The 27,049-nt window shown below is 31.5% G+C and overlaps 1 protein-coding gene and 2 long non-coding RNA genes across 3 annotated transcripts; 2 read left to right on the top strand and 1 right to left on the bottom strand.

Moving 5' to 3' along the window:
- Nucleotides 1-1,078: 1,078 nt before the first annotated feature.
- Nucleotides 1,079-15,928, bottom strand: LOC140981857 (uncharacterized). Its single transcript, XR_012176148.1, has 3 exons — nt 15,829-15,928; nt 15,244-15,303; nt 1,079-1,250 (listed from the first exon to the last, which is right to left on the bottom strand). It is a non-coding gene; the product is annotated as an uncharacterized lncRNA (long non-coding RNA).
- On the top strand, nt 5,235-8,625 carry LOC140981426 (GTP-binding nuclear protein Ran-3). The gene is made up of 8 exons (XM_073447819.1): nt 5,235-5,390; nt 5,479-5,548; nt 6,608-6,664; nt 6,768-6,885; nt 7,660-7,749; nt 7,852-8,031; nt 8,122-8,199; nt 8,337-8,625. Exons 1-8 carry the CDS (start codon nt 5,388-5,390, stop codon nt 8,404-8,406), a joined length of 666 nt encoding a protein of 221 aa, XP_073303920.1. The 5' UTR covers nt 5,235-5,387; the 3' UTR covers nt 8,407-8,625.
- Nucleotides 12,063-12,948, top strand: LOC140980358 (uncharacterized). The gene is made up of 2 exons (XR_012175931.1): nt 12,063-12,299; nt 12,393-12,948. It is a non-coding gene; the product is annotated as an uncharacterized lncRNA (long non-coding RNA).
- Nucleotides 15,929-27,049: the final 11,121 nt, after the last annotated feature.

Genomic DNA, 27,049 nt, shown 5'->3' with positions numbered 1-27,049 from the left:
GTATATACCAAAATCAGTTTATTTCTCATAATCAACAAAAGAATCGTCTTTACAACTTAAATACCAAAATAAACTGATTAAAAATGTTTTAATAGTGCGGAAGCAAGAAACATAAACTAAGTTTCAAAACTTCTTGGATAACTCGAGATCTTCAACTATCTATAAAACTGCTCTAGCTCCTCTTCTTCCCTTTGCTCTTCGTTCTTATCTGGGGGAGGTAGTAAGGGGTGATTATTTTCGGAAATACTCAGCAAGTGGGGGGTTGTTCGAAATATGTAGCAACATATAGATATACTTGAATTCAAATTTTACATAGCATATTATAACTTGAATAATAACGAATATTCATACTTCATAATGATAACATATCATCTCATATCATACTCGAATAGCATACTTGTTTGGCACTGAAATTCATCTCATTTCCATGGTTTCCTGATATCAGTCTCCTATATGTGAATCCTCTAAGGAGTGAGGCCATGTCCAATATGTTAGTCCTCTATGGAGTAAGGCCGTACAATGGTTACTATCCCACCGTATAAAGGTTATAGTTCGAAAATCCTTTCTTATATCTAATCAAATCCAACAGTGCTTTGAACATATAATTTGAAAAATCTCGAATAAAATATATAGTGAACAAGAAATTATGCTCGAACGAACTTTCAAAAAAAAACTGGAGGGAGATTCATACACAAATTATAATATAGCAAAAACCCAATTACGAAAGAATATATGCATAACAAAAGCACACTTACGAAGGACAAATGTGCAAATTATAGTATAGCAAAAACCCCATTACCTTGAATAATTCGAAAAATGAGAACTTTGATGGTAGGAACCGAGCATGGATCTGGACTGCTGCGGAGCTTCGATACTCGGCACATTAAGAGAGCAAAGACTCGAAAATTCCTATGGAGAACTAGAGAGAAAATTTTGAAAATGTGGAGTGTGAATTTCGAATGGCATGACTGTGGCGCCCTAAACCTCGCCACGTAATCATACAACATGTGACGTCATATGCATAAAAATTTTCTTTTCAACGACGTAATAATATAATGCATATACGATAATATAGTGCAATTACCACACTATCTACGTAAATGCAGCAGAAACAATATAATAAATACACACATACAACTCAAATAAGACAATAAACTATACTGTCTCTATCTACTATCAACTACAGGACTGTTTGACTAGACACACCTAGTCCTTCACCACTATCTTGTCTCACAGCATAGTCCTGTAACCTGTCCAACAGAAACAGCTCCCAAAGGGTGAGCATACACAACAATCATCATCGTAATACATAACAATTATAGTCTCAACAATATAAAATATAACTTGAATGATAACAGAAATACTCCATTTGCTGTCTCTGGACAATCAAACCACCAACGATCTCAACGTCATCACTCCCATACTACTGCAACAACAACATCGACGATACGTCGCACCCCAACACCCGCGACAGCAATATCGTCGAACGAACCACATCAACGTGACGTCTCCCAACAAACGACAGCCAACAATATCAACAATAATAAACAACAACAGATATAATATCAAATCACCCAATACCAGTGATTTATCATCGTTCAACGCAATAGTATTCATCAATACTAAACAATAATAACATATGCTCGTACGTCAACACGTACCTAATAATCGAATATATATAAAATCTGGCTATTTCTTTGATCCCGAGGCTTGTGATGTATCTAAATAATTCAACAACAATTATCAGATCATTGTCACTGTATCAACACAATTATAACAACCTCAATATAGCACAGCAAATAGCCCAACAACAATTAATTCAACAAAATCTACAAGTCGATTATAAATTCTTATCGTTCAATAATTAATATTCTGGTGTATTTTATTTCACCATACTAACATCAAATACACCCTAATTAATTAACTTCAAATAATAGGCTATTTTACAACATCCGTCAAATTACAAAAACTTTATATCAACGTGTAGCCTATACTTCATAGACTTCGAATATATAATTAGAATTAATAACAACTGACAAACAACTCTCCAATCTCAATCCAACGATTACAAATCCCTAATTATAATAAATTAAGAATAATTCAAAACAACAACACAATAATCTTCTCTACTTCGTTAAGATCATACACTATTCAAAAATCTTCAATTTCAGTATGATTTAACAATTTATCGGATTTATTCCAGAAATCGACGAATTTTAAACATCACCAAAACTATAAAATTTATACCTAAAATCGAAGACCTCGTGACGATCCCAAAACTGAAGTCGGTTCGTCGATTGGATAAACCGATAAGTTACACGATCGAAAAGAAAATTGAAACTCTATTCTTTTTTTTGTTCTTCTCACCTCACTGCTAAAACTCTATGTGAAATGAGTTTCACCGTACAAAAATTTCACATTTATTTACTTTTTTTTTAATATTATATTATATTATATTAATAAAATAAAATAAAATAATATAATATAATATATAATATTTAACATCTTAACACTGGTATATCCCTTTGGATCAGTCAAAACGATCACATTTTCCAAAACTCAAAACATAAAACTTCTATATATTTGAGTTTTCTACGTTATATCCAAATCTCAAATCATTTAAACTTCATATGAGCAAGATATGTCACTAATTACCATTTTGTTCTTAAAATTAATTCATTATTTTTCAACTTATTTACGAAAATGTCATCAAAATAAATTGAATATTTTTCAACTTATTTACAAAAATGCCATCAATACTATTTTATAGTTGTAATATTTACTTCAGGCATTACAATGACTCTCCTATTTATAGGGGTTGACTGCTATCCTGATCGTGTATTATCCTCGCGTTTGAACTTTTAAATTAAACATTGAATCTAGGATAAATTATCATAGCTTATCCATGATACGTACCGGATAATTTCGAAATCTATATATCAATTCCTTATATATATTTTCGAAATATTCTCCTATCCAAGCCTGCAAAATTTCGAATTTTTTGTCTAATTCTCAATATTCGGTAGATCTTTTATTTTCCAGTACGATTAAATCCTTGCTCTTAAATCCCAAAAATCTCCTTTAGTAATTCGAATTTTGTGGTAAATTATCCCAAAATAATACTCTTGATTTTCCCTAAAATTCTGGTAGGCGAACTTTTTAATTTTCCCATGCCTGCATTTTTTTATCGTGTAGATTTTTTTCCTAACTCCATAATTTCGAAAATCCTAATTAAATATTCTAAGATTTCGAAATTTAGGGATCAGATTATCATCTTGCTTAATCTTTATCCAGTTAACAATATCATATCAAATATTAGATCTTTATCTGGTATATTTTTTTCAACTTTGAATTTATATAAAAAACTTTATCTGCTTACATCCAAAAAATATTCTTTATTTAAATTCTTAGATCTTGATTTATTTATCCCAAAATTAGGCTTATCATCAAAATTCTTATTTTCGGAAAAAAATCGTGGTTTCACACTTGAAATATCATATGTCACATGCTACTTTTAAGTTAAATAACCTGAAAAATTCTTTGAATTTGTTGATGTATTGTAAAACTCGTTTTTCTTGAGATATATTTTATAGTTTCTTCACTCGGTTCGAATCGCCAGTCAAATTTTATGTATGCATACTTTTGTTACGTTTAGGTGCACTTTGGGTTGATACACACACAAGCTTTGAAATGTTGATTGATGTTTACCTAGATAGATTTTCGGAGCTTTAAAATCTCCCAAATAATAAAAAACAACAAAACAAGAAAAAAAAAACAAATACAAAAGAAAGTATAACTATGTATCAATTCAAGATAACCACGTGAAAAAAACTGTTGGAAATTTAAATCAATTTTAGAGTTTGAATTAAAATTATGACTCGTGAATTTAGGAGTGTCTTTTGGTTGTCTATATTTTTGAGTTAGTTGTAGCTCATGATTGTAGAAATGTTTTTTGACTTTCCGCATTCTTGATTTAATTGAAGACTTTTGTCTCTTCATATTCTCGAGTTAATGAGAAGATTAATTGAATTAATTAATCTTGCATGACTTCTGATATGCATTTTGGGGTTTATAAATAATATGTTCATTTCCTCATTTCATAAAAATAAAATGATTTTTACAAACACTCAAGATCTCTCTCAAGCATTCTCTTGCATTTCATATTGTTAGATTTTCATTTGGCCTACGATAAATTTCTGTGATAAAGTGAAGGTACGTTTTCAGTTCGTCGTGTAGTTATTTTGTGCTAAGTTGTTGCAAGGTTTTCTTGTTGAATCTCGGGAAACAATTGTCCGTCCAGATCCTCGAAGCACTGTCGGAGGGGACAAATATGTTTTAAGAAAACTGCATTTCGTACATGCCTCGGCTTGGGTTACTGTTTTTTGTTGTTTTTTTTTTTACACGATATTCATAATTTCAATAATATACTCATATTCGTTTAGTGATTTGTCTTTACAAGATTGCATTCGTTCCCTATTTTTATATTTTTTGCTTCTATACTTTTGTCATTAGCAATTTGGCTAACAAAAACAAAAGTAATAAGTCATCATTCCTTGAAGGACAATAATTTATCTTTGTTTTCAAGAATATGTTTTTTGCGAGATCGTAAGACCTTCTCACAAGAGTTTTTGTGTATTTGTAAAAGCGGAGCACTATTGTCAGTAATTTCAAGAGTCACGTCAATCTCCGCCACCGACAGCAGAGCTCTATTGTTAGTAATTTCAAGAGTCATGTCAATCCCGCCACGACACAATATATGCTTCGATTTTCTCTATATATCTTCCAATAAACCGTCTCACTGAGAATTAAAAGTATTTTATTTCTTTTCAAGTAAACCATCTCTATTTGGTTTTAAAGATTGAATTTGAATTCATATATATTGATGTTGTGTATTAGATATGGCAAGCAATTGATGGATTAGAATAGAATTTAATTCTACCTATGTACTTTTATGTATAATAATAAAAATTGTGGAAACAATTTGGGCTCCAGACATGGATACTGACTTGATAGTTTTATATTTGAAACTGTAAAATATTTGGACAAGCTTCTCCATAGGCCCATAACTTGTTTCTGTAATTGGGCTATTGGGCCCAAGTATTAAGCCCGATACAAAACATTTCTAGAAAGGCGTGTCACCCAACGAGGTGTACCCCTAACACGCGACAAGCATGTGACACCGCGACTACAATTGATCCAACGGTTCAGATCATCGCGTCAGCTTAAAGCTACTCGGTTTAGCACAAATTCAAGACTCTACTCCGCATTAGGGCTTCCGAATCTATATATATATATGCCACGCATATAAACGCACCACCATTCGCAGATTATACGCATTCTTCCTCTCTCGAGCATCGTCTTTTTACTTTCAACCGCAGAAAATACACATGGTATATGTTTATACGTTGATTCGTGTAGCAGAATTATATTTTTGTCGATGTGTTTTTTCTTATTTTTTTTTCTTTTTGTGATGTTCAGGCTTTGCCGAACCAACAAACCGTGGATTACCCGAGCTTCAAACTCGTAATTGTCGGCGATGGTGGCACTGGTAATTTTTTAGATTTATTCAAATATTGATTCTTGTTTTTGAGTGTTTGTTTAGCCGACTATGTGATTATTGCTATGTTTCTTTCACCGATAATAGATTAATTAATGATGGTTTAGGCAACTTATGTTATATGTTCGAAGGCGTATCAGTAGTTAGTTTGGATCTGGATTTAGTTTTTTTTCCAGTTTTACTAATTGATTAGGATGTTAGACTGCTTCAAAGCCTTCAACATGTACATTGATTTGATAATTAGGGTGGTATGGTTTGCGACGACGATTGCATTTTACTTTTTTGTTAATTTCTTATTCAATTGATTATTTGTTCTTTTTATGAAGCAGTTTTATACGCATTAGTTCAGTAACTACGATGACGGTATCTCTGTTATAAATTTTTGTAGGTATAGTTTGGTACACGAGATAAGTCTCAAGTTTGGTACCTTCTTAGAAAGCGGTCCCATCAAATAAATATTTTTATTTTATTTTTATATATTATATAATATGATAATTATATAAATGAACTTGATATAATTATATAAATGATTTTTATAAATCTCAATAAAATTATTTATATCACTAGATTAACTTTAAAAATTGATATTTGAGTTACTCACTCAATTATCATATTATATAATATATAAAATTAGGTAAAAATAAATAAATCATACAAGCACTGTCGGCGCACGAACAGATAAGAAATATGAACTCAAGCGATATCTTTGAAATTATAAAATTTATTATGATAAGGTTAATTTTGTCATTATAATTTAATATATAAATTTAATCACTCTTATTAAAATCATACCAAACATTAAATATAATATCCTACATCTTATATATGTTCTTATCCTTATATTATATATCACATGTTTATCCTATCATGTGTACCAAACTATGCCGTAATGTCTTGTCTAACATCTATCTTAGAACCTTGAATTTACTGTTTTATGACAAGGTGTTTCTGAGCAGAGTAAAGTAAATTGCATTAGCAAGAGCACATGATTGAGGATTCTTTTTTGCAACTTGGTCGTTGTGGTTTTATAGATTTCTTTTATTGTTGTAGGGAAAACCACTTTCGTGAAGAGGCATTTGACCGGAGAATTTGAGAAGAAATATGAGCGTAAGTTCCAGTGGAATATGTTCTTTTTGTACTTATTTCAGATTATTCTTTTTCTGTGTGATTTTTATTTCTGAAGTGCATCTTTTTTTTCTTTTTTGTGCAGCTACCATTGGCGTGGAAGTTCATCCACTAGATTTCCATACTAACTGCGGGAAAATCCGATTTTACTGCTGGGACACGGCCGGACAAGAGAAATTTGGTGGCCTTAGGGATGGATACTAGTAAGTGAATTTTTTATCTCATGAACTCATAGTTATTTATAGGAGACAAGTCGCGCTAAAGTGCTAGGTTGCCCTGGAGCCGCACAGCTTAGCACACATTTTCTTGCAAGAAAGTGCATTTGATATAAATTTTAAAATTCAATAAAATACATTAAAACAAACCGCGTTTTGGAATTTTGGATAAAAAGAAGCATGATAAATGTGTAAGGAGTAGTGGAGTAACTTTTACTACCTGATTCAACAATGCAAACGAGATATGGGCGTGCCTGAGTAACAAGCCAAGCACAATGTCGCCTAGGCGCACGCTTTTAACAACCATGCATGAACTGTTACTTTGCTTCTTGATTATGCTTTTGTTTGTTCACAATTGGAGACGTTTTGGGAAGAAAGGATAGTATTTGAAATATTTAATCAGCGATTCTGTGGATGAGTTTGAATAATAAGTGAAATTGGTGTCTAGAACATATGGTTGATATCTTTTTGAGCTGTGTGCTTCAAATTGTAGTAGGTTTGCGACATTTTTCTTATATATTCTTCCCATATTTTTAGAAGATAATGAATTTTATAAATGAATCTGTATCTTGTATCAATGGAGGGTGTAGTGAGTAAACTTGGTCGATGAGAAAAACCAAGGTCCATTTCTGTCACCTAAATTCGGTTGGATGTCGATGTACTTTAGACTGTCTTGAGTATGCTATCGCTGTTTGTCTAGTTTTGGCCCACTGTTTTTATTTCTAAGAATGATTCTTATATTGTGTTGTTGAACTGTTGCAGCATCCATGGACAGTGTGCCATCATTATGTTTGATGTAACAGCTCGACTTACATACAAAAATGTCCCTACATGGCACCGTGATCTTTGTCGGTATGTTTTATTCTCAGCTAAAATTGTGTGAGGTTTGGACTTAAAAATGGTGATGACAAAATAACATATATAACATTTTCTACTGCCTAAAATCAAATTCAGGGTTTGTGAGAATATTCCAATAGTGCTTTGCGGAAACAAGGTTGATGTTAAGAACAGGCAGGTCAAGGCAAAGCAGGTCACCTTCCACAGGAAAAAGAATCTGCAGTATTACGAAATATCAGCGAAGAGTAATTATAATTTTGAGAAGCCCTTCTTGTATCTCGCCCGAAAACTTGCAGGGTGCGTGCACAGTTTATTACATTTTGAGAAAACTACGTGTTGTAGTGTTTTTTCAAACCATCTGATGGTTTACTATGTTTCTGTTTGCAGCGATGTTGCTTTGCATTTTGTTGAGTCTCCTGCTCTTGCTCCGCCAGAAGTGCACATTGATATGGCTGCCCAGCAACTGTAAGTATCTCTCTCTCTCTCACATCCGGCCATTCTTGGCTAAAGTTCACACATCCACGCATAAACCTAGCCCAGTCGCAAGACTAATTGTGAATTTAAACAAGGCGTATTTTTACCTCGTATTTAATTTTTTGCAGACATGAAGCTGAGCTTGCTCAAGCTGCTAGTCAGCCGTTACCAGATGATGATGATGAGTCATTTGACTAGAGGAAAGTTATGGAAAGAAACTGGAGTTGAGATGTTGCAATCTTCATGGATTTAAGACTTGATTTTGGAATATATGTAGGTTGACTACCAACTGTGTTGTGATTTGATTTGGTTTAAGAGAGTTTTTACTCTTCGGAATGTTGAAGTTGTCGTTTTAGCCACTCGAGGATGTGAATGAATTGTGTCTTATCATGTATTCTGATCACTGGACAAAATAGTCGTATCAGGTCACCCATTCTGTCCGCTTTTTTCAAATCACTTTGACAATGTTATTTTATAATGTTGGTTGATACAACTGAAAATTCGATTGATTTTGCCACCAAATTGAAATGTTTTGTCGACCAGCTTTTTTTTTATCAATATATTATTTGACAAATATTAAGTTATATTTATAAAAATCAATTAGTAAATTTAGAATTTATGTTGATATTTTAATTAATTTCTGCTTTCCAATTAACGTCGGATTGGCAAATCATACATTAGGTCTCTTGTGAGATGGTTTCACGAATCTTTATCTGTGAGATGAGTCAATCATACATTCTCAATAAAAAATAATACTCTTAGTCAAGGTTCTAAAAAGCGTGAAGCGTCTCGAACCGCGGATGTCGAGCTCCAAGCTTTTCAAGCTTAAGCACAGGTTTAAGCGTGAAAAAACGTTTTTTATCTTTAGTGTAATTGTAATTATCTCAAATCAATAAATAGATAAAATAATACATAAATGTGATAAATTTAAGCCTGATGCATTAATTCTCATATTTATAAAATCATAAAAATATAAAAATTACAATATTTATTTGTTTTTGCATTTAAACCACATTAAAAATGTTAAATACTTGTCAAATCATTATCACACACTTTTAATCATAATTAAAATTAAAAATTAAATATCTAAATTATAAACCTAATTTATTATTTTAAAATAAAAAGACATATCTTCAAAATAAAAAAAATTAAAAAATAAATAGATACGATTAATTATGTTTAAGTACGCTTAATTAAACACTTAATTATGTTTAGTTTGACTTTTTCTCCATTTTTTCCGAACCGGGGCAGTTTTGCCGAGCTTCAAGCTTTAGCACGCTTAAGCGGGCTTATTAGAACACTGCTCTTAGCATAAAAAATAATATTTTTTCTTAGATGACCCAAATAAGATATCTGTCTTACAAAATACGATCCGTGATATCGTCTCATACATGTTTTTGTCGAGATGTTAATATATTGATGTTCCCAACACTATCCTGGTTGAATTATGTAAACTACATTATTGAGATGTTATGACTCGAATCCAAATTTTCTGTTAAGAAATTTAAAATATTAAGCATTAAAAATAAATATACTCAATTATAAACGAAATATTTTGACTAAAAAATAGAATAATAAAGCTAATTTGAAATTAACCAATTATATATTACTTGACAACATAAATGTTTCAATGTCATTGAAGACAATACTAATAATTGATATTTAATGTAGCATCCTCATTTAAATACATTAACTAATATATCTTTTTTTTATTCTAATTATGAATGCATAATTCTACAATGGAATTTTTTTGTATAGAGTTAAGTGTTGAATTATATATACTAATAAGTGGCTAATAAATAAAAAAGCAGTGGCTCAGTAAAGTGAAGTAAAGGTTCGTATAAAGCTTCGAGGTTCAAGTTCCGATCAGTCCTCCTCCCATTTCTTTGTCAAAAAGTAAGCAATGAGTTTCCTCTAGCTACCACGGTTCCACGCCATCAAAATCAAACTGCCCAGCTTAATTATCTCTCTCGACATATTAACCCATATCAGATTCTTGTTCACGATCGTACTCACTTGTCTGAACCCCGAACATATAGAAATGAAATGATGAGGCACAGTGAGCAGAATTAATTCATTTACTCTTCTGGATAAATTTGTAAAATTTTATTTATTAAAAAAATAGTTGATAAGAGTTAAAATACATAAATAAATAAATGACAGCTAGAATAGCCACTCGAGACATGAGCAATAGTTGACACTAAACATACTTAAATGTGGCAGATATCAAATTGTGTACATTGCTCTTTTATTTTTTATTCCCAAATTGATTTCTCATATTTGAATGTGGCAGATATCAAATTGTGTACATTGCATCTTACTTGCAGGGGTATGAAGCAGCTTGGCAGAATGGTGGATGATTTGTGATGATCAGATTTTTTATTTGATTCCAGTTGATCAATTCGCTGGTAATATTTAATTTCATTCCAGTAGATCAAGTTGATTTGCCTTGTGTTATAGTAAATATTTAAATTCATCTAGTTTGTTTTTGTTAATTGATCCAGTTGGTTTCTTGTTTGAAAATGGAAGATAACAATCAACTGTCACATGAAGAGGTGGAAGGAGACTGCAATGAAGAAGCTGAAAATGTTGACGTACAAAATTATAACTCTTTTGTCCATGTTTTGGAGAGTAAAATAAAAGTGGGGCAGGTTGTGAACAACGTTGAAGATACTTATTTGTTGTATTGTCAACATGCGCATGCCAAGGGATTTAGTGTGAGGAAGGGTGATCAACGATATTTTTCTCATACCAATGAACTTCAATCAAAAGAATTTCATTGTTCATGTGAAGGTTTGAAAGATGAGAAATTTTCTAGTAAAATGATTCCAGTTTATCAAAGCCGGTCATTATAACACAATGTAAAGCCAAATTGAAGATTACAAGGGAAAAAAGGTGTGAATGGCGGGCTAATAGATTTGTTGAAGAGCATAACCATGACATGTTTGTACCTGATCAAACTCACTTGCTAAGATCGGCACGCAATAAATCACATGCAAAAAAGTCTACTCTATAAGTTATGGTAAATGCTGGAATATCCTTTTCTAATGATGTTTTTTTTATGAAAAATGAAGCATGTGGATCACAAAATTTAGGTTTTATTAGAAAGGATACATATGACCATATGAGTCGGTTGAAAAAACATACCAAAGTTGAGAATAGAGATGTCACTGCACTTATTCAATATTTTATAAATAAGGCAAATAAAGAGAATTATTTTTACCGGAATGTTCAATTGGATGATGATGATAGGTTGATGAACTTTTTCTTTAGGGACTATAGATGCGAGGTTGATTATGAATATTTTGGTGATGTCGTGTCGATAGATACAACATATAGAACAAATAAGTATAATTTAATATGTGCTCCATTTGTTGGTATAAATCACCTTATGCAGAATGTATTGTTTGGCTTGACTTTTATGTTAGATGAAACTTAAAGTTCTTTTGAATGGTTGTTTGCAACATTTCTTGATTTTATGAATAGACGACAACCACAAACTATCTTTTCAGACCAATGTCAAGCCATGATGAATGCCATTGAAACAATTTTTTCACTTTCACATCATCGTTTATGTAAGGTCCTGAAATTAATTATCCGGTAATTTTGGCATAATTAGAATAATTATTGAGTGTTAAATTAAAATAATTATTTATGCCAAATAATTTTTGTAGGTGTGTTAAAAATATGTATTTTAGAATATCGGAGAATTTAACGATATAAAATACATATAGAGTTTAAATAACACACGGGAGCAAGATTAATGCAAAACCCAGATTTTTGAGCATGTGTTACTATTTTTTAGTAACTAAATATACATATACATACACACAATTTATCTTGTGGAGAAAGAAAGGAAGAAATCAGAAACCATTTCCCTCAACCCCATTTTCGCAACACTTGTAGCAGCTGCGGGAAAGTTGCGATATCTCCTCCGTCCGGCGTCCAAATCACAAACGGTTTGAGGGGTTTTCTTCCTTACATCAGTAGCTTCGTTTTGAACCATTAATCGCTACTTTTGATGCTCGTTTTAGCCCCAATCGAACCCTGTTTCGTGGCTGTTCCTGTTCAAGTTTCTTGTTCGATTTCAGGTGAGCTATTGCTTGGTTTTTCTTGGTTCTTTGGAGTATTTTGAGCAAGGAATTGACGCTTAAATCTTACCTTGCTGTTCCTGCATTTTCCAGCTAGTTTTCAGTTCGGTTTTTGGTCGAGAATAGTGTTTTCCGGTGTCTTTTCCGGCGAGTAGCAACATTGGACCGCTAGCGACTAGTTTATACTTCGATCTTGGTAATTTTTGGATCCAATTCCAGATTTTTCGGTGCATAAGTAGGCTGCCCCGAAGTGTAATTTTACTCGCTTCGATTTAATTTCGCTTTGTCGATTTTAATGCATTATATTGACGTATATATTGGGTTTATATTGTAGGTTCGATCGTTGGAGAGCTTTGAGGTATAAATCGAAGAGTTTGTGAATTAGTATCGAGCTAATCGTGTGATTATTTTGGAGAATTACGGTTATTTAGTTGAAATTTCAGAATTGTTGAAATTGATTTGGGAATTAAGTTTTGATAATTAAAAATCAATAAGTTGGATTAATTTAGTTTTATTGGCGAATTGTGAATTATTCAACCTATTTTTATCATTGTTAGGTCGAGGAGATTAAAGTTGAGCTTGTTGTGATTTTAGAGTCGGTTTAGGTATGTTACAGCTCGGTAACATACAACGGTAAAACATAAATTATGTTTGATTGTCATTCTGTGTTACATGGATTGTGTTTATGAATTGCTGACTGTTATAAATTGTTAAATGCCTTCGTTGTGATCTATGTTTATTATTATGACATATTATTGGCATTTAGCATCGGGCATACAGTTATGACATTCATGTTGAGCCCTATCGTTCTTGTTAGCCCATTGTTGATATCCGTTGTTATCTGGCACTGTTGTTTATCTCGGGATCATTGTGTGGCTGATAGGCCTATACACATGAAACCGTAGATGTGATTGAACAATTCCGTGGTTAGTGCAGCCTTTTGAGGTGAGCGCTGGGATTGTGTCATCTAGTTCGTTCTGTTGTGCCATCCTGTTATAGCTTATCAGCTGTATGGAGGCCGAGTCAGGGGTGTTATTCAGCACAGCTTGGCATACCTCGCATACTTGGCAGGGCGGTTTAGTTGCATGACGATGTAGCTCCCCTGTGTTGTTGCTCGAGCATTATTCCAATTGTTATCGTACCGTTTGTTGGCTCCTGTTATCCCGATTATTCGTTGAGCCTTTCATGCATTGCATATTACATTTTACTATATGATTATGTATAATTTATGATTATTGTTGTTATTGTTGAACTGCTTCATACCAGAATCCTAACCTCAGTTGTTTACTGGGGGGGCTGCTGTGGTTGCTATTGGGCACCATGGTAGATCTCCCGAGTCGTTTTGCAGCATCAGGTCGCGGTTCCGCCAGTGGAGCTCGGGATTGAGGTTGGATTGCTTGGTTCTGTCAGTGGAGTTTCCCAGTTAGTCTATATGTATGTCTTGAGTTTGTTTCAGTCTTGTATTGTAGTTTATTTACCGGGGAGATGCCCCGTGTATCTGTAATGATATTTGGTTGTTTTTGTGATGTTCTGAGTTGACCCTATGATTCTTATGATCTGGTGAGTATGTGTTAAGTTTTAATTTCTGTTTAGTCCTGGCCACTGCGGCTATAGGTTGTTGACTTTGGTTTTTGTTTTTATGACTCTAGTTGGAGTATATTTTGATATAAAATGCTGCTTGAGTTTTTCGGGATGTCCTGCTTACGGGGAGGTCATGCCGAAATTTTTCTAGGCCCTGAGGTCCGTTTTAAAGTATCTTTAAACCATTTCCGCTGCAGTTTTAAATCAAACCATTATTGTTTGATCATTAATTATCGTTAGAGTAAATGGGCCTCACAGTTTATGTCAATGGCATATAAATCAAAATGCTCCTTCACACTTTGGGAGTTTAAATTGTGATTCTGCTTGTAAAGGATTGTGGTATAAATGCATGAATCATTGTGATTTTGAAGATGAATTTGAGAGCACATGGAAATATATGATTGAAACATATGATTTGGATGCTCATAAATGGTTGAATGAGATGTACAAGCTTAAGGAGAAGTGGTCTATTGATTTTATGAATGGAAGGTTTAGTGCGGAACTTTTGGCTACTTCGAGAAGTGAAGTCACAAATATGGTTTTAAAAAAGACAGGTAACTGTGGCGCCCCAAACCTCGCCACGTAATCATACAACATGCGACGTCATATGCATAAAAATTTTCTTTTCAACGACGTAATAATATAATACATATACGACAAAATAGTGCAATCACCACACTATCTACGTCAATGCAGCAGAAACAGTATAGTAAATGCACACATACAACTCAAGTAAAACAATAAACTATACTGTTTCTATCTACTATCAACTACATGACTGTTTGACTAGACACACCTAGCCCTTCACCACTATCCTGTCTCACGGCATAGTCCTATAACCTGTCCAACAGAAACAGCTCCCAAAGGGTGAGCATACACAACAATCATCATCGTAATACATAACAGTTATAGTATCAACAATATAAAATATAACTGAAATGATAACAGAAATACTCCCTCTGCTGTCTCTGGACAATCAAACCACCAACGATATAAACGTCATCACTCTCATACTACTGCAACAACAACAGCGACGATACGTCGCACCCCAACACCGGCGACAGCAATATCGTCAAACGAATAACATCAACGATACATCGCACCCCTACTCCGGCGACAGCAATATCGTTGAACGAATAACATCGACGATACGTCGCACCCCAACACAAGCGACAACAATATCGTCGAATGAACAACATCAACGTGACGTCTCCCAACAAACGACAGCCAACAATATCAACGATAATATACAACAACAGATATAATATCAAATCACCCAATACCAGTGATTTATCATCGTTCAACACAATAGTTTTCATCAATACTAAACAATAACCACATATGCTCGTACGTCAACACGTACCTGATAATCGAGTATATATATAATCTGGCTATTTCTTTGATCCCGAGGCTTGTGTTGTATCTAAATAATTCAACAACAATTATCAGACCATTGTCACCGTATCAACACAATCATAACAGTCTCAATATATAACATCAAATAGCCCAATAACACTAATTCAACAAAATATAAAACTCGATTATAAATTCTTATCTTTTAACAATTTAATATTCTGGTGTATTTAATTCACGATACTACCATCAAATACACTCAAATAAATTAACTTCAAATAATAGGCTATTTTACAACATCCGTCAAATTACGAAAACTTTATATCAACGTGTAGCCTATACTTCATAGACTCCGAATGTACAATCAGAATTAATAACAACTAACAAACAACTCTCCAATCTCAATTCAACGATTAAAATCCCTAATTATAATAAATTAGGAATAATTCAAAACAACAACACAATAATCTTCTCTACTTCATTAAGATCATACACTATTCAAAAATCTTCAATTTCAGTATGATTTAACAATTTATCGGATTTATTCCAAAAATCGACGAATTTCAAACATCACCAAAAAATATAAAATTTATACCTCAAATCGAAGACCTCGTGTCAACGATTCCAGAACTGAAGTCGGTTCGTCGATTGGATAAACCGATAAGTCGCACGATCGAAAAGAAAAATTAAAACATTTTTTTAAATTTTCTTCTCTCACCTCTCGTATCCTTCACTGTAAGAATGAAAGATTCATTTCACGTAATACATCTTTATCTTTTATTTTTAATTTATATTATATTATATTATATTATATTAATTTATATTAATATATAATATTTAATATTTTAACATCGATATATCTATTTGGACCAGTCAAACGATCAAATTTTCCAAAACTCAAAACATGAAACTTCTATATCTTTGAGTTTTCTATGTTATATCCAAATATCAAATCATTTGGACTTCATATGAGCAAGATATGTCACTAATTATCATTTTGTCCTTAAAATTAATTCATTATTTTTCAACTTATTTACGAAAATGCCATCAAAATAAATTGAATATTTTTCAACTTATTTACAAAAATGCCATCAATACTATTTTATAGTTGTAATATTTACTTCAGGCATTACAGTAACAAAATGAGTTCTTTGTACGACTTTGTGCTGAATTATGCAAAGATTCAAAATAACTGGCGAGAAAGGGAGAAGACTGAAGATACTCGTTGTCGCCATGGTAATCTTACACAGATTTTGAAAAACTATCCATTGTTGATTCATGCTACTAATGGTTATACGATGTCTATATACCATATATTCGAAGTTAAATTGGTTAATTCATTGAATTGCAAATCGGTTGAACCACCATGTTGTTTTGGTAATGATTGGAATTGGATTCAAATCAGAGTAAAATTTCATGATGAAAACTCAAGGGTTCGGCATGTGGTGTTCAATAAGTAGAATCATGAAATAAATTACAGTTGTCATAAGTTTGAGACAATGGAGATTTTGTGTAAACATGCTTTGATGGTGTTTAATTGTATAGATGTCACTGTTATACCCGAATGTTATATTTTGAAGAGGTGGATGAAGAATATAAGAAATAAAGTTACATCTAACTTTGACGAAAGTGGGAGGGGTGGTGTTGGTCATGTATCTGAAGTGGTGTTTGTCAACGAAATAATGAGATCAACCTATGATCTAACTCAACGGAGCAAATCTCATGAGGAGGCAAGAAAAATATTATATGGATTGTTTGACACTGCAAATGAAATCTCCAACCTTGTGTCAAAGTTAAGTGTAGATGATGAGACACAATGTGATGATATTCGAAGTGATGGAGTATGCATATGTAACCCACATACTGCTAAAACCAAAGGAGTTACTAATGTTAATATTACACGACACTGGGATACTAAGAGCAAAAAAAGAAAGGAGAAAACAGAAGTTTCAATTAACTTTTATTATTTTCAAGTAAGTGTGCACACTGCTTGAAGTGTTTTGCTTACTGAATTTGCATATTGTACTAAGTTTGTAACTTTGTTTGACTTGCTAGGTGCTAAAGGAGCAAAAAAAAAAATGGACAAAGTTCACAAAAAACCACCAACACACGAGAAATGAGCTATGGAATTTTATCACAACACTCAAATTTCACATTAACGCATTTTCCTTCCATATTTTGACAATCTCAACATCTCTTTCGGTCGCCAAATCAAATGGTAACTTTTATTAAAAAAAATATTTCATTGTTGAAGAAAAATATGTTTATATGTTATATATTTTTTTCTGTTTAAGATACATGAGGGTAATGCAAACATCTATTTAGGTGATCAAATGAATTTATTTCCTTATCAGTTTGGGGGTCCTCATTCATCACAAGTAAGGAATTTTGTCTAAAAAATTTGAACTTTTTTATAAATTGTTTCCCACTAATGTTTTAATATTGTTCAGGGACGTGGTAATTGAAGGAAGACCTTTTGTGCTTACACAACGTTTCAGTAGTGTCATTTTATAGTCTCAAGTTTTTTGTTTCTGTAATTGTACACCAAGACAAGACAATAATTTTAGTAGTACCATGTTGTTTTCTGTTTTCTCATGTCTCTATAATTGCACACCAAGACAATGTTTCTGAATATTTATGCAGACTTTTGGTGTGTTTTGTATTATACAAAGTTTGTTTATGCTAGTTGTCTTTTAAACTCATGTTGAACTTCAGGAGATTCAACACTTCTTTGAAATTGGAGACAGATTCCAATTTTTTTGTCTTTCCTTATCTTTTTTCATTTGCAACTGTTATTTATTACCTCGCTCATATTGAATCAATGAATGTCGTTTTTACGATATGGCAGAACTCTTTTCCTACCCTCTCAGGCCTTAGATTAACCAAGAAAAATATTTTTAACTTTTTGTTCGTTTGTGATTTGTATTGGTGAAGAAAACAGGACATCTGATCATCGACAATTTATTCTTGGCAATTATCTTTAGATAATGGATCTTTGGTATTTATCCTTAGATAAGTTATCTTTGATTTAAAGTAGAGTTTTATTCTTAAAGTAGGTCTCTTGTGAGACGGTCTCACGAATCTTTATATGTGAGACGGATCAACCGTACTGATATTCACAATAAAAAGTAATATTCTTAGCATAAAAAGTAATACTTTTTCATGGATGACCCAAATAAGAGATTCGTATCACAAAATACGACATGTGAGACCGTCTCACACAAGTTTTTGCCTTATTCCTAATAAACTTTTGTTTCTATGTTTGTAGGATTTGTTTTATGGAAAGATAATTAGGTCAAGATATGAAGATCTATATATACGAAATACTCCATGAAGAACGGTGATCACTTTTGCAGAGGAGAGCTGCTGGAGTTTTCTCTGAACCTACTGAAGTTCAGAGTTAAAGATTTTCGTGTGAAAAATTTGTGTGATTGATTCACATAATTATCGTGTTGCTGATTGGTGTTGACGACGTTCAAGAACAACTAATAAGAACGAATCATATAACTCTTTTAGGAATTTATTTTGTCGTATTCGTGCTTATCTGGCATTTTTATTCCGATTTTTATGGCTAAATCGTCATATTTTTTTATTGTTTGTAGGTTTGACCAAAAGGTGTAAAAAGGAGATAAGGTCAAAGAGTTTAGTGCCAAATAGGAAAGATTTCTGAGAATGAAGGAAATAATTGATAAAGAATTTTTTCTATCATCCAAGAATTCTTATGATAAGATCGAGGAAGTTTTGTGATCTTAGAATAAATTTGGGCTAGAAATATGATTTATATAACATTTGAAGTTGCTAAGATGAAGTTATGGAGAAGGAGAAAAACAGAAGAGGTCTTGGAACAGATCACGCCTTGTGTCTGCTCCGCTCATGCCTTGACAAAAACAGAAAAGGTCCTAGAATAAGAAGTGATCACGCCTTATGTCTGATTCACTTTTGCCTTGTGACAACATGGAGCTCGTATTTAAAGATAAAAATACCATATTTTAAAATCTTAATTGTGGTATTTGAGTTGTTGAATATTTTGAAGAAAAAAAAACCTTTTAAAATTTAGATAAGGAAAGATTTGATAGTGTTTTTATTCCTTAAAAACTCAATCTTCCTTAGGGATAGAGGATCCTATCAAGCAATAGGGAGATTTTATTTTGGAAGAACATTACTCTCTATCCTCCCTCTCCCATATACACAATAATAAAACTACAATCTCGGTGGAGACTTTTCATCATCAAGACGTGAAGAACAAGGAGAAGAAGACGTACTGGACGAGAAGATTCACGCACCATCGCTGAGATTTCTTATTTTTATTTTTATTTTTATTTCTTTTATTTCTTGAATTTGAACATTAAATTTTTGTCTAGTTTTGATTTTATGGAGCAGTAGCCTTATGATTGGGACCACGATAGGGCCAAACTTGTGATTGTCGCTTGCATATTGGATCGATAAGAGTTTTGATTTATTTTATGTTATTGATTGATATTTGCGTAGGTCTCTTGCGTTTAATCTAACCAACTGATTGCATGTTTGTTGTTTGATCTTGACTTGAAAGATAATAGATTAAAAATAACTTCAAAAATATTGATCAACACATGATTAAACCAACTAGAAATAGTATTCGGTTTCAGTGTGTGATTTTAGGTAAAAAGCTGAAATTTCATAGTTGTTGAATGCGTTTTTATTTAATTAAATTCAATTAAAAATAGTTGGACTGTTAAATAAAAATAAGATTATTAATTCTAGAAATAGAATAAATATTAAGATAGAGAATTTCATCGTGACTTTAAAATAATTATTATTTGATCAAATCCAATACGTGTCAATAACTGATGTTTGGTACCGTTGTGTATTCCCGGTCATTTATTTGAATTTGAATTTCTCCTAAATTTAATCTGTTATTTAATTGAATTGTGTTATTTTCTTTAGAATAATTAAATTTATTTTAACTATTAACAAAAATCACTTCTTCTATATAGCATAGATTAAATTAAATAATTTATATCATAGTAGTTCGATAATAGTCTATGTGGGAACGACTTAGACTCTATCCAACTACATTATTACTTGACCTAGTGCGCTTGCTAGTTTTTTTCTCAATCGAAATCATCGGTCAAGTTTTTGGCGCCGTTGTCGGGGACTGTTTTTTTAATATTAGGATCGATTATTTTGCTATCTCCTAATTGAGTTGAGTTTGAAAGACTCTTGCAAGACGGTCTCAAGGATTTTTGTTCGTGAGACGGGTCAACCCTACTTATATTTATAATAAAAAATTAATACTTTTGACATAAAAAGTAATATTTTTTCATGAGTTGATCAAATAGAATATATGTATCACAAAATTGACCCGTGTGACCGTCTTACTAAAGACATCTTTATCCATAAGAAGAGCAATGTACATTCATTACTCGATAAGCATAGTTGAAATCAAATTCCATAATAAATTTTGGGAAAAGGGGTTGCTTTTAAAGCGCTGCTGTTTTTCTTTATTATTTCATCGTAAGATTCAAATCTAAACTAGTTCCAATAGATATTTGTAATTATAAAGCAACTAATACATCAAAACTTAAATCTACTCTCAGTCTAATGAAACACGCCTTCAATAATGATTTTAAATGATGACAATATTCAAATTTAAACCGGTCATATATAACATAAACACAAATTACTTATCGTCATATATTGCAAGTATGAATAACTATAGTTTTTTAATCCGAACTTCGTACCATGAGAGTAAGAAGTTGTTACATGATATAATCCTTACAAGATATTATACATTGTTCTTCTCCCTTTTCTTCTTCTACCCAAAGTATAATATCTTGTAAGGATTATAAAACCCAAAGTTTTACAAACTAATAACACATTATTAGTCACAACCCAAAGTCCAAGGCCAACCATTCTTTGGGCCTCAATTTATTTCCTTTTAATTAAAAGACTAGTGGAAAGTTCCTCTTATTAAAGATAGTATTTCAGACATAACAACAACTACGTGATAAGATCGATCACTTGTTGCTTTATTAAAATAATTATATTTCTTGTAATTCATGGTATACTGGTCAATTCTTAATTGTTACTCTCTTAAGGGGACGAGGTTATATATCGGTTATTATGACACGCCGCATCAGGGTCTTATCTTATCATGTTCCGTAAATGTCCTTATCACTTTTAATTCGAATCCTAACAGTGCATTTTCAAGACTTCATAGCATAACAGATGAATCATGCAGAACGACACATATACGAATCAAATGACGTGAAACGAGTAGTGTACTATTGAGTTTTCAAAAACAGGAACAATCATTATTTCAAAGCACATATATATAAGCCCACTTACTTGATCTTACGTTGCGTGAACAAAGTTGTCGGAAAGATCGCTAAAGTTGACACGATTCTTGGACAACAACTCTTCTTTAAGAACTCGAAAGTGGTTGTCTTTATTTGCTTGACGTGAACAGAACTTTGCTTGCAAATGGTTGCTCGAAGATGGGCAGAAATCAACGTTAAAGAATGTACAACACCTCGTTACCCAAGTTTGGACAAATTTTTAGCTCGGAATTGGTTGCACTTTTGCTCAAATATGTTGTTACAGGGAAACTCAAAAATAAAGAGAGAAATCATTTGTGTTGGGTATGATTTCCTTCAATTTTGGGGTGGTATTTATAAGCTAGAATGGAGAGAGATCCTGAAGAGTTTTCAGCCTACAATAATCAATATCTTAATGGCCTTAAACACCCATTATTTGGTTATTACATGCTAACCAAAGGGCTGTTCAAAATTCAAAGTTTAAGGGTCATTAATGGTTGTTAATGATGGTCAAATTGTGATTCAAATTTAGAAATTGGCTTGATGTGCTGTAGGTTTGTAAGTAATTATTGGGCTGAAAATGTGAGGCATTCTTTGATTTACAAGCTGCAGGTTTCTTGAGCTTAAGTTGGTCCACTCTTGGGTTGGGTCTTCACAAAATAGGTGTAGAAATTTTAACTGTAATTTATTTGTAATGATATGAAGAATAATATACATTATGTTGGGATACGAAAATGCTAACAATTTTGATTTTTATAATAACACTTATTATTATGTTTATAACATATTTAATCAAATGTGTTGTTGGTAAATAATAATTTGGAAGTGATAAGTTGCTGAAATATAATTTCAGAATAACTTAGTTTATGATGAGCTCAAGTATTTCAATGATATCTCGTACCTGATAATAAAAAAGACCAACAACCAATGCAGCTAAATAGACATGGAAGTTTCTAAAAAACATATTTCTGATCAGCTCTACTAATTTAGATGTTATATAGGCGAAATAATGATTGCAGAATTGAGCTGAACGAAGTGGAAACAACAACCAACTTGAAGGTAGCGCTTCTGGTCTTTTTGTCATATATCTTAGCTCAATAGTCTAAACGGAATGATTCAGTATGCATTACTAAGATAAAACAATCATCTTCAAATCATCTTCACAAGTCGAAACCTAAATCAAAGCTTAATTAGGAGAACAATTGCGATAAAATTGCTAGTTATGTACTTAATGAAGAACAAGTTATAACTTATATATAGTTTGATATTTCGAGCATATCTCCAAATTGAGTGATTCATATTTATATGGAAAGCTAAAAGAAAGGAATACAACTTTCGTGTTCATCACTTTACCTATAAAGCAGCGAATCAAAAGTTACAATCAAAAGAACATATCAGCTCGACTTGGACCAACTCAACTCAGACCTAGCTGATCCACCAGCTCGATCTGGAACAACCAGTAGACCCAGCTGATCAACTTGCTTGATATGGAATAGCTCGATCAACAGTAAAATCAGATCGATCTTAGAAAATGATCAGCAACTCAAATATGGCTGTTTCAATGTCAGAAACCATACAAAAACTTTCCAAACGGTCATATTCTTGAATCTAATGTCTATATCATTATTTAATTTAAAGTCATAAATACATCACTTTGAATATCAAACATAAGCTTTTGATAGGGATTAAAAGTATGAACATATTATTCAAGAAAAAAGCTACAATGAGAGCAAACCCAAGAAGAGAGTGTGATGATACATTTGAGAAACATACATTGTAATATATTAAATCCTCACGCACAATCACTCACACACATATATATGAAAAGTTGAGCTTTAAAGAATATTTGAGTGATATCTTTACCCAAAGACATCAAACATTGTGTTTGTAATCTTGGCATAAGAGATGTAAAATATTGTGCGGATTATGAGATTGCGGCCTACCATTGAGAGTGTTCTAGGAGTTTTCGGTTAAGGAAGTGCTAAGTCTTAAGTAGAAGTGGATTTGTATAAAGAGTTGTACCAATCAAAGTCTTCTAGTGGATACCTTCTTAAGTGGAAGAAGCGGTGACATAGGAGTTATTAATCTTCGAATATCCATAAATAAATTCATGCATCTTTATTTATTGCATTTAATTATTGTTGTTGTTTTGCTTGGAATTGTTGAAGTATTTTATATTTTCTTTCAAATACCAATATATCATATAAAAAATGTTTGATAAAATGCTTCAACCGAAACATTTTTATATATTCAACTTGCATTTTTATCAAATGTTTTACAATATGTTTAATCAATTTTTAGAGGGTTATGTTGAGTTTCTTCTGTTCGGTTTAAAATCGAACTCAATATAATTTTTCGATGCTCCATTCATTTTTAAACATTCCAATCACGAGATATTGTAGCTCAAGTTTTGCAAGATGCTAAAATAGTTTCACCATTGTCTAAACTATTTTTCTGATCTCGTTGCTCGATAATTCAAAATTAAATTCCATAATACGTTGTTTGAAAAAATATTGCTATTTAAGCAAATCAATTATATATACTAGCGGATTGTAGTATACCTAATGCATGTTTTCCTTAGAAATACTAAAGAATTAAATATTTTTTTAAATGAAGGTTATTAATTTATAAAATTACAATAGTATGACAAAAAAATAAAATGTAAAAAAAAAAGTGATATATATAGTTGGATTGTTAGATGATGTTTTAAAAATGATTAAAAAAATTCAGCCCAAGTTAATTGGTATTAAATCTATTATCAATCTCAACATATATCTAACAGTTGTTTACAATCTTTTTGATCAATGACGATATTTAAATATAAACTTAATATTCTTTTATTTTCTATCTTATTAGTTTATCAATCTCGTATTTTGTGAGACAGATCTCTTATTTGGGTCATCCATGAAAAAATATTATTTTTTATGCTAATAGTATTAATTTTTATTGTGAATATCGGTAATGTTGACTCATCTCACAGATAAAGATTTGTGAGATCGTCTTAAAAAAAAACTACTCTATTTCAAATCACCACTGAAAACATCATTATATAATTATTATATCTTCTCTCTACTTTTTTTACATCAATCATTATATATATATTTTTATTTTCATACTGTTATTAAACTATGTTTCTTATTAAATATCACACAACCTTCAATTGTATCCAAACAACATTTTTAAAAAAATAATCTCCCCAAAATATTTTATAAAATATGATTTTTTACGACAATTTATAATTATTTAGATCTATGCTTTTTACTCGATCAAGGTCATAAATTTAGAAAAGGTTTTCGGACCTAAAATTTGATTTTGGAATCCCGATTTCGGAATTAGGCTATAAAGGTGAGACATATCATGGTCCNATTTGTGTGTGTGTGTGTGTGTGTGTGTGTGTGTGGTAACCATCATAAATGTGGAAGCCCATTAGCCCCTATCATCATTTGTATATGATAGTTATTCACCACGCTTAAATTCTTACAATCATTGCTTCCTCAAGCCATGTGGCTCTTCATAATTTTTCACATTTTCGGGGGAAAAATAATATAGACCAGTAATATTGATAGAGATTTGATTTGGTGTGTGTATCCAAAGATTTTACGTATAAATTGGACAAAAATATTCGGAGTTGAACAATTATCGTGTGAAGAGAACTGGATGAAATAGAAATATATTTGTGAAGTGAAGAGCAAGGACGTGATTGTTGCATGGTGAAGGAAATTAAGACGTGAACATAATATTTTGATGGGATAATGAATGAAGCTTTGTCGGTTTTGCTCATTAATATATACATATTTCATTTTTTAAAAAATCAAGCATATATATATATTTAACCCTCGAGTTTAAAAAAACTCAGCATATTTATTACATTTATAAGAAGTTTTATGTCTGATTTTAAAAAATATAGAGATTTAAATATAAGTAATTTTACAGAAGATTTTTTTTTTTTTTGGAGAAATGCTGATTTAATTTGCTTTATTCCCCCTCTAAAGTCATGAATTGGAATGTGCACCCTATGATCTTATATTAAGTTAGGTCCCCTCCCACTTGATATTAGGACCATTCAGAAATAAATTTAATTGCAACTCGCCTTGCGGGATTAATCTCCATTTCTCTTACTTTATGAAAACAGGAGAATCTAAACTTTTATGAATAATTTTATATGTACAACATATCTATCCATATTTATAACAATTATATTATGATATTTTTCTATTATTTTATGAGATTTTTATTGAATTTGTCTTGAGATTTTGATAAATTAACATTTTATATTGAATTTTTTGTATTATAAGAATTATTGTACAAATTTCGTGGTACATATAACGTGACTCGACATCTATATCATACGATCACTAACGAGTCTCTTATTCAATTGCATGAAATATTTATTTATTTACTTGAAAAAATGAATGGATTCCAAACACGTGGACCACAATTGAAATTTAAATTATTTCAGGTAATAATATCGACGACGGGGACCATTATTTGAGGCTAATTTGAAAACTATTATTAGAATTAGCACTTGAGATCTTTTACGTAGTTGCTTTTTTTAATTATTATTATTATTTTTTAAAAAAAACCATTTTTAATTATAAATTTTAAAATTTAGTAAAAATATTAAGAAATTCATGTTCAATTTAAAGAATATATACTTTAATTATTTCCTCAGAATTCGTCGCCCTTTTTAAAAATACAAATGAAACCAATTTTGCAGTTCAAAATTTAAAAATTCATATTCAATTTTTTTTCTGAAAAATTATATCTCTTCTTTGGGTTTGAAATGAAAATTCTATCTTTTTCGCCCTTCCTTGAAAGTAAAAATCCAAATGAAAACTTCCCCATTAAAACTATTTCATTGATTTTAGAAAGACATAAAAAAGTTTGTGAGGAATGGAGGAGATACCTAATTTTTTGATAAAAAGAATATTAAATTTCAGCTTTTGATTATTTCAAATTTTAAATAGATTATTATAAAGAGTATGTCTTTTTGAGACGGTATCACGAATCTTTATCTGTGAGACGTGTCAACCCTACCGATATTCAAAATAAAAGTAATATTCTTAGCATAAAAAATAATATTTTTTAATGGATGACTCAAATAAGATATTCAACTCACGAAATTGATATGTGAGACCGTCTCACAAGAATTTTTGTGTATTATAAAATACATTTTCTCAAATTAATTTAATTCGGACACATTGGGTGGGTTACCATTTGTTGCTAAAAGCCGAAAAACTTGGCTACTCTCTCTCACACATGCTACCTATATTATTCTCACAATATTTATATTATCTCTTTATACATACAAAGGTCTTACTCCATTTTTTTATATACACTAGTGTTCTGACATATAATGGGTGTTATATTAATTCTTTTCATTTGATAATTTTTGTTTAAAAAATACATATTATTTTATTTAGATATAATTCTTATAGATTATTAAATAGATAAGATTTATTGAAATAGTTTAAACTTTTACATAAGTTAAAGATAAATCGAATAAAAAATCGAAAAAAA

Source organism: Primulina huaijiensis, chromosome 7 (genome assembly GCF_012295235.1).
Source record: "Primulina huaijiensis isolate GDHJ02 chromosome 7, ASM1229523v2, whole genome shotgun sequence".
NCBI classification, from domain to species: domain Eukaryota; kingdom Viridiplantae; phylum Streptophyta; class Magnoliopsida; order Lamiales; family Gesneriaceae; genus Primulina; species Primulina huaijiensis.
The sequence above is the reverse complement of the archived record's forward strand: the minus strand, read 5'-3'. Positions and strand labels throughout refer to the sequence as shown.

Excerpts from the sequence above, each read along its gene's own strand:
- LOC140981426 (XM_073447819.1), top strand. Across the intron at positions 5,549-6,607 it reads TGTCGGCGATGGTGGCACTG|GGAAAACCACTTTCGTGAAG; the intron begins GTAATTTTTTAG and ends TTATTGTTGTAG. Across the intron at positions 6,886-7,659 it reads GGCCTTAGGGATGGATACTA|CATCCATGGACAGTGTGCCA; the intron begins GTAAGTGAATTT and ends GAACTGTTGCAG.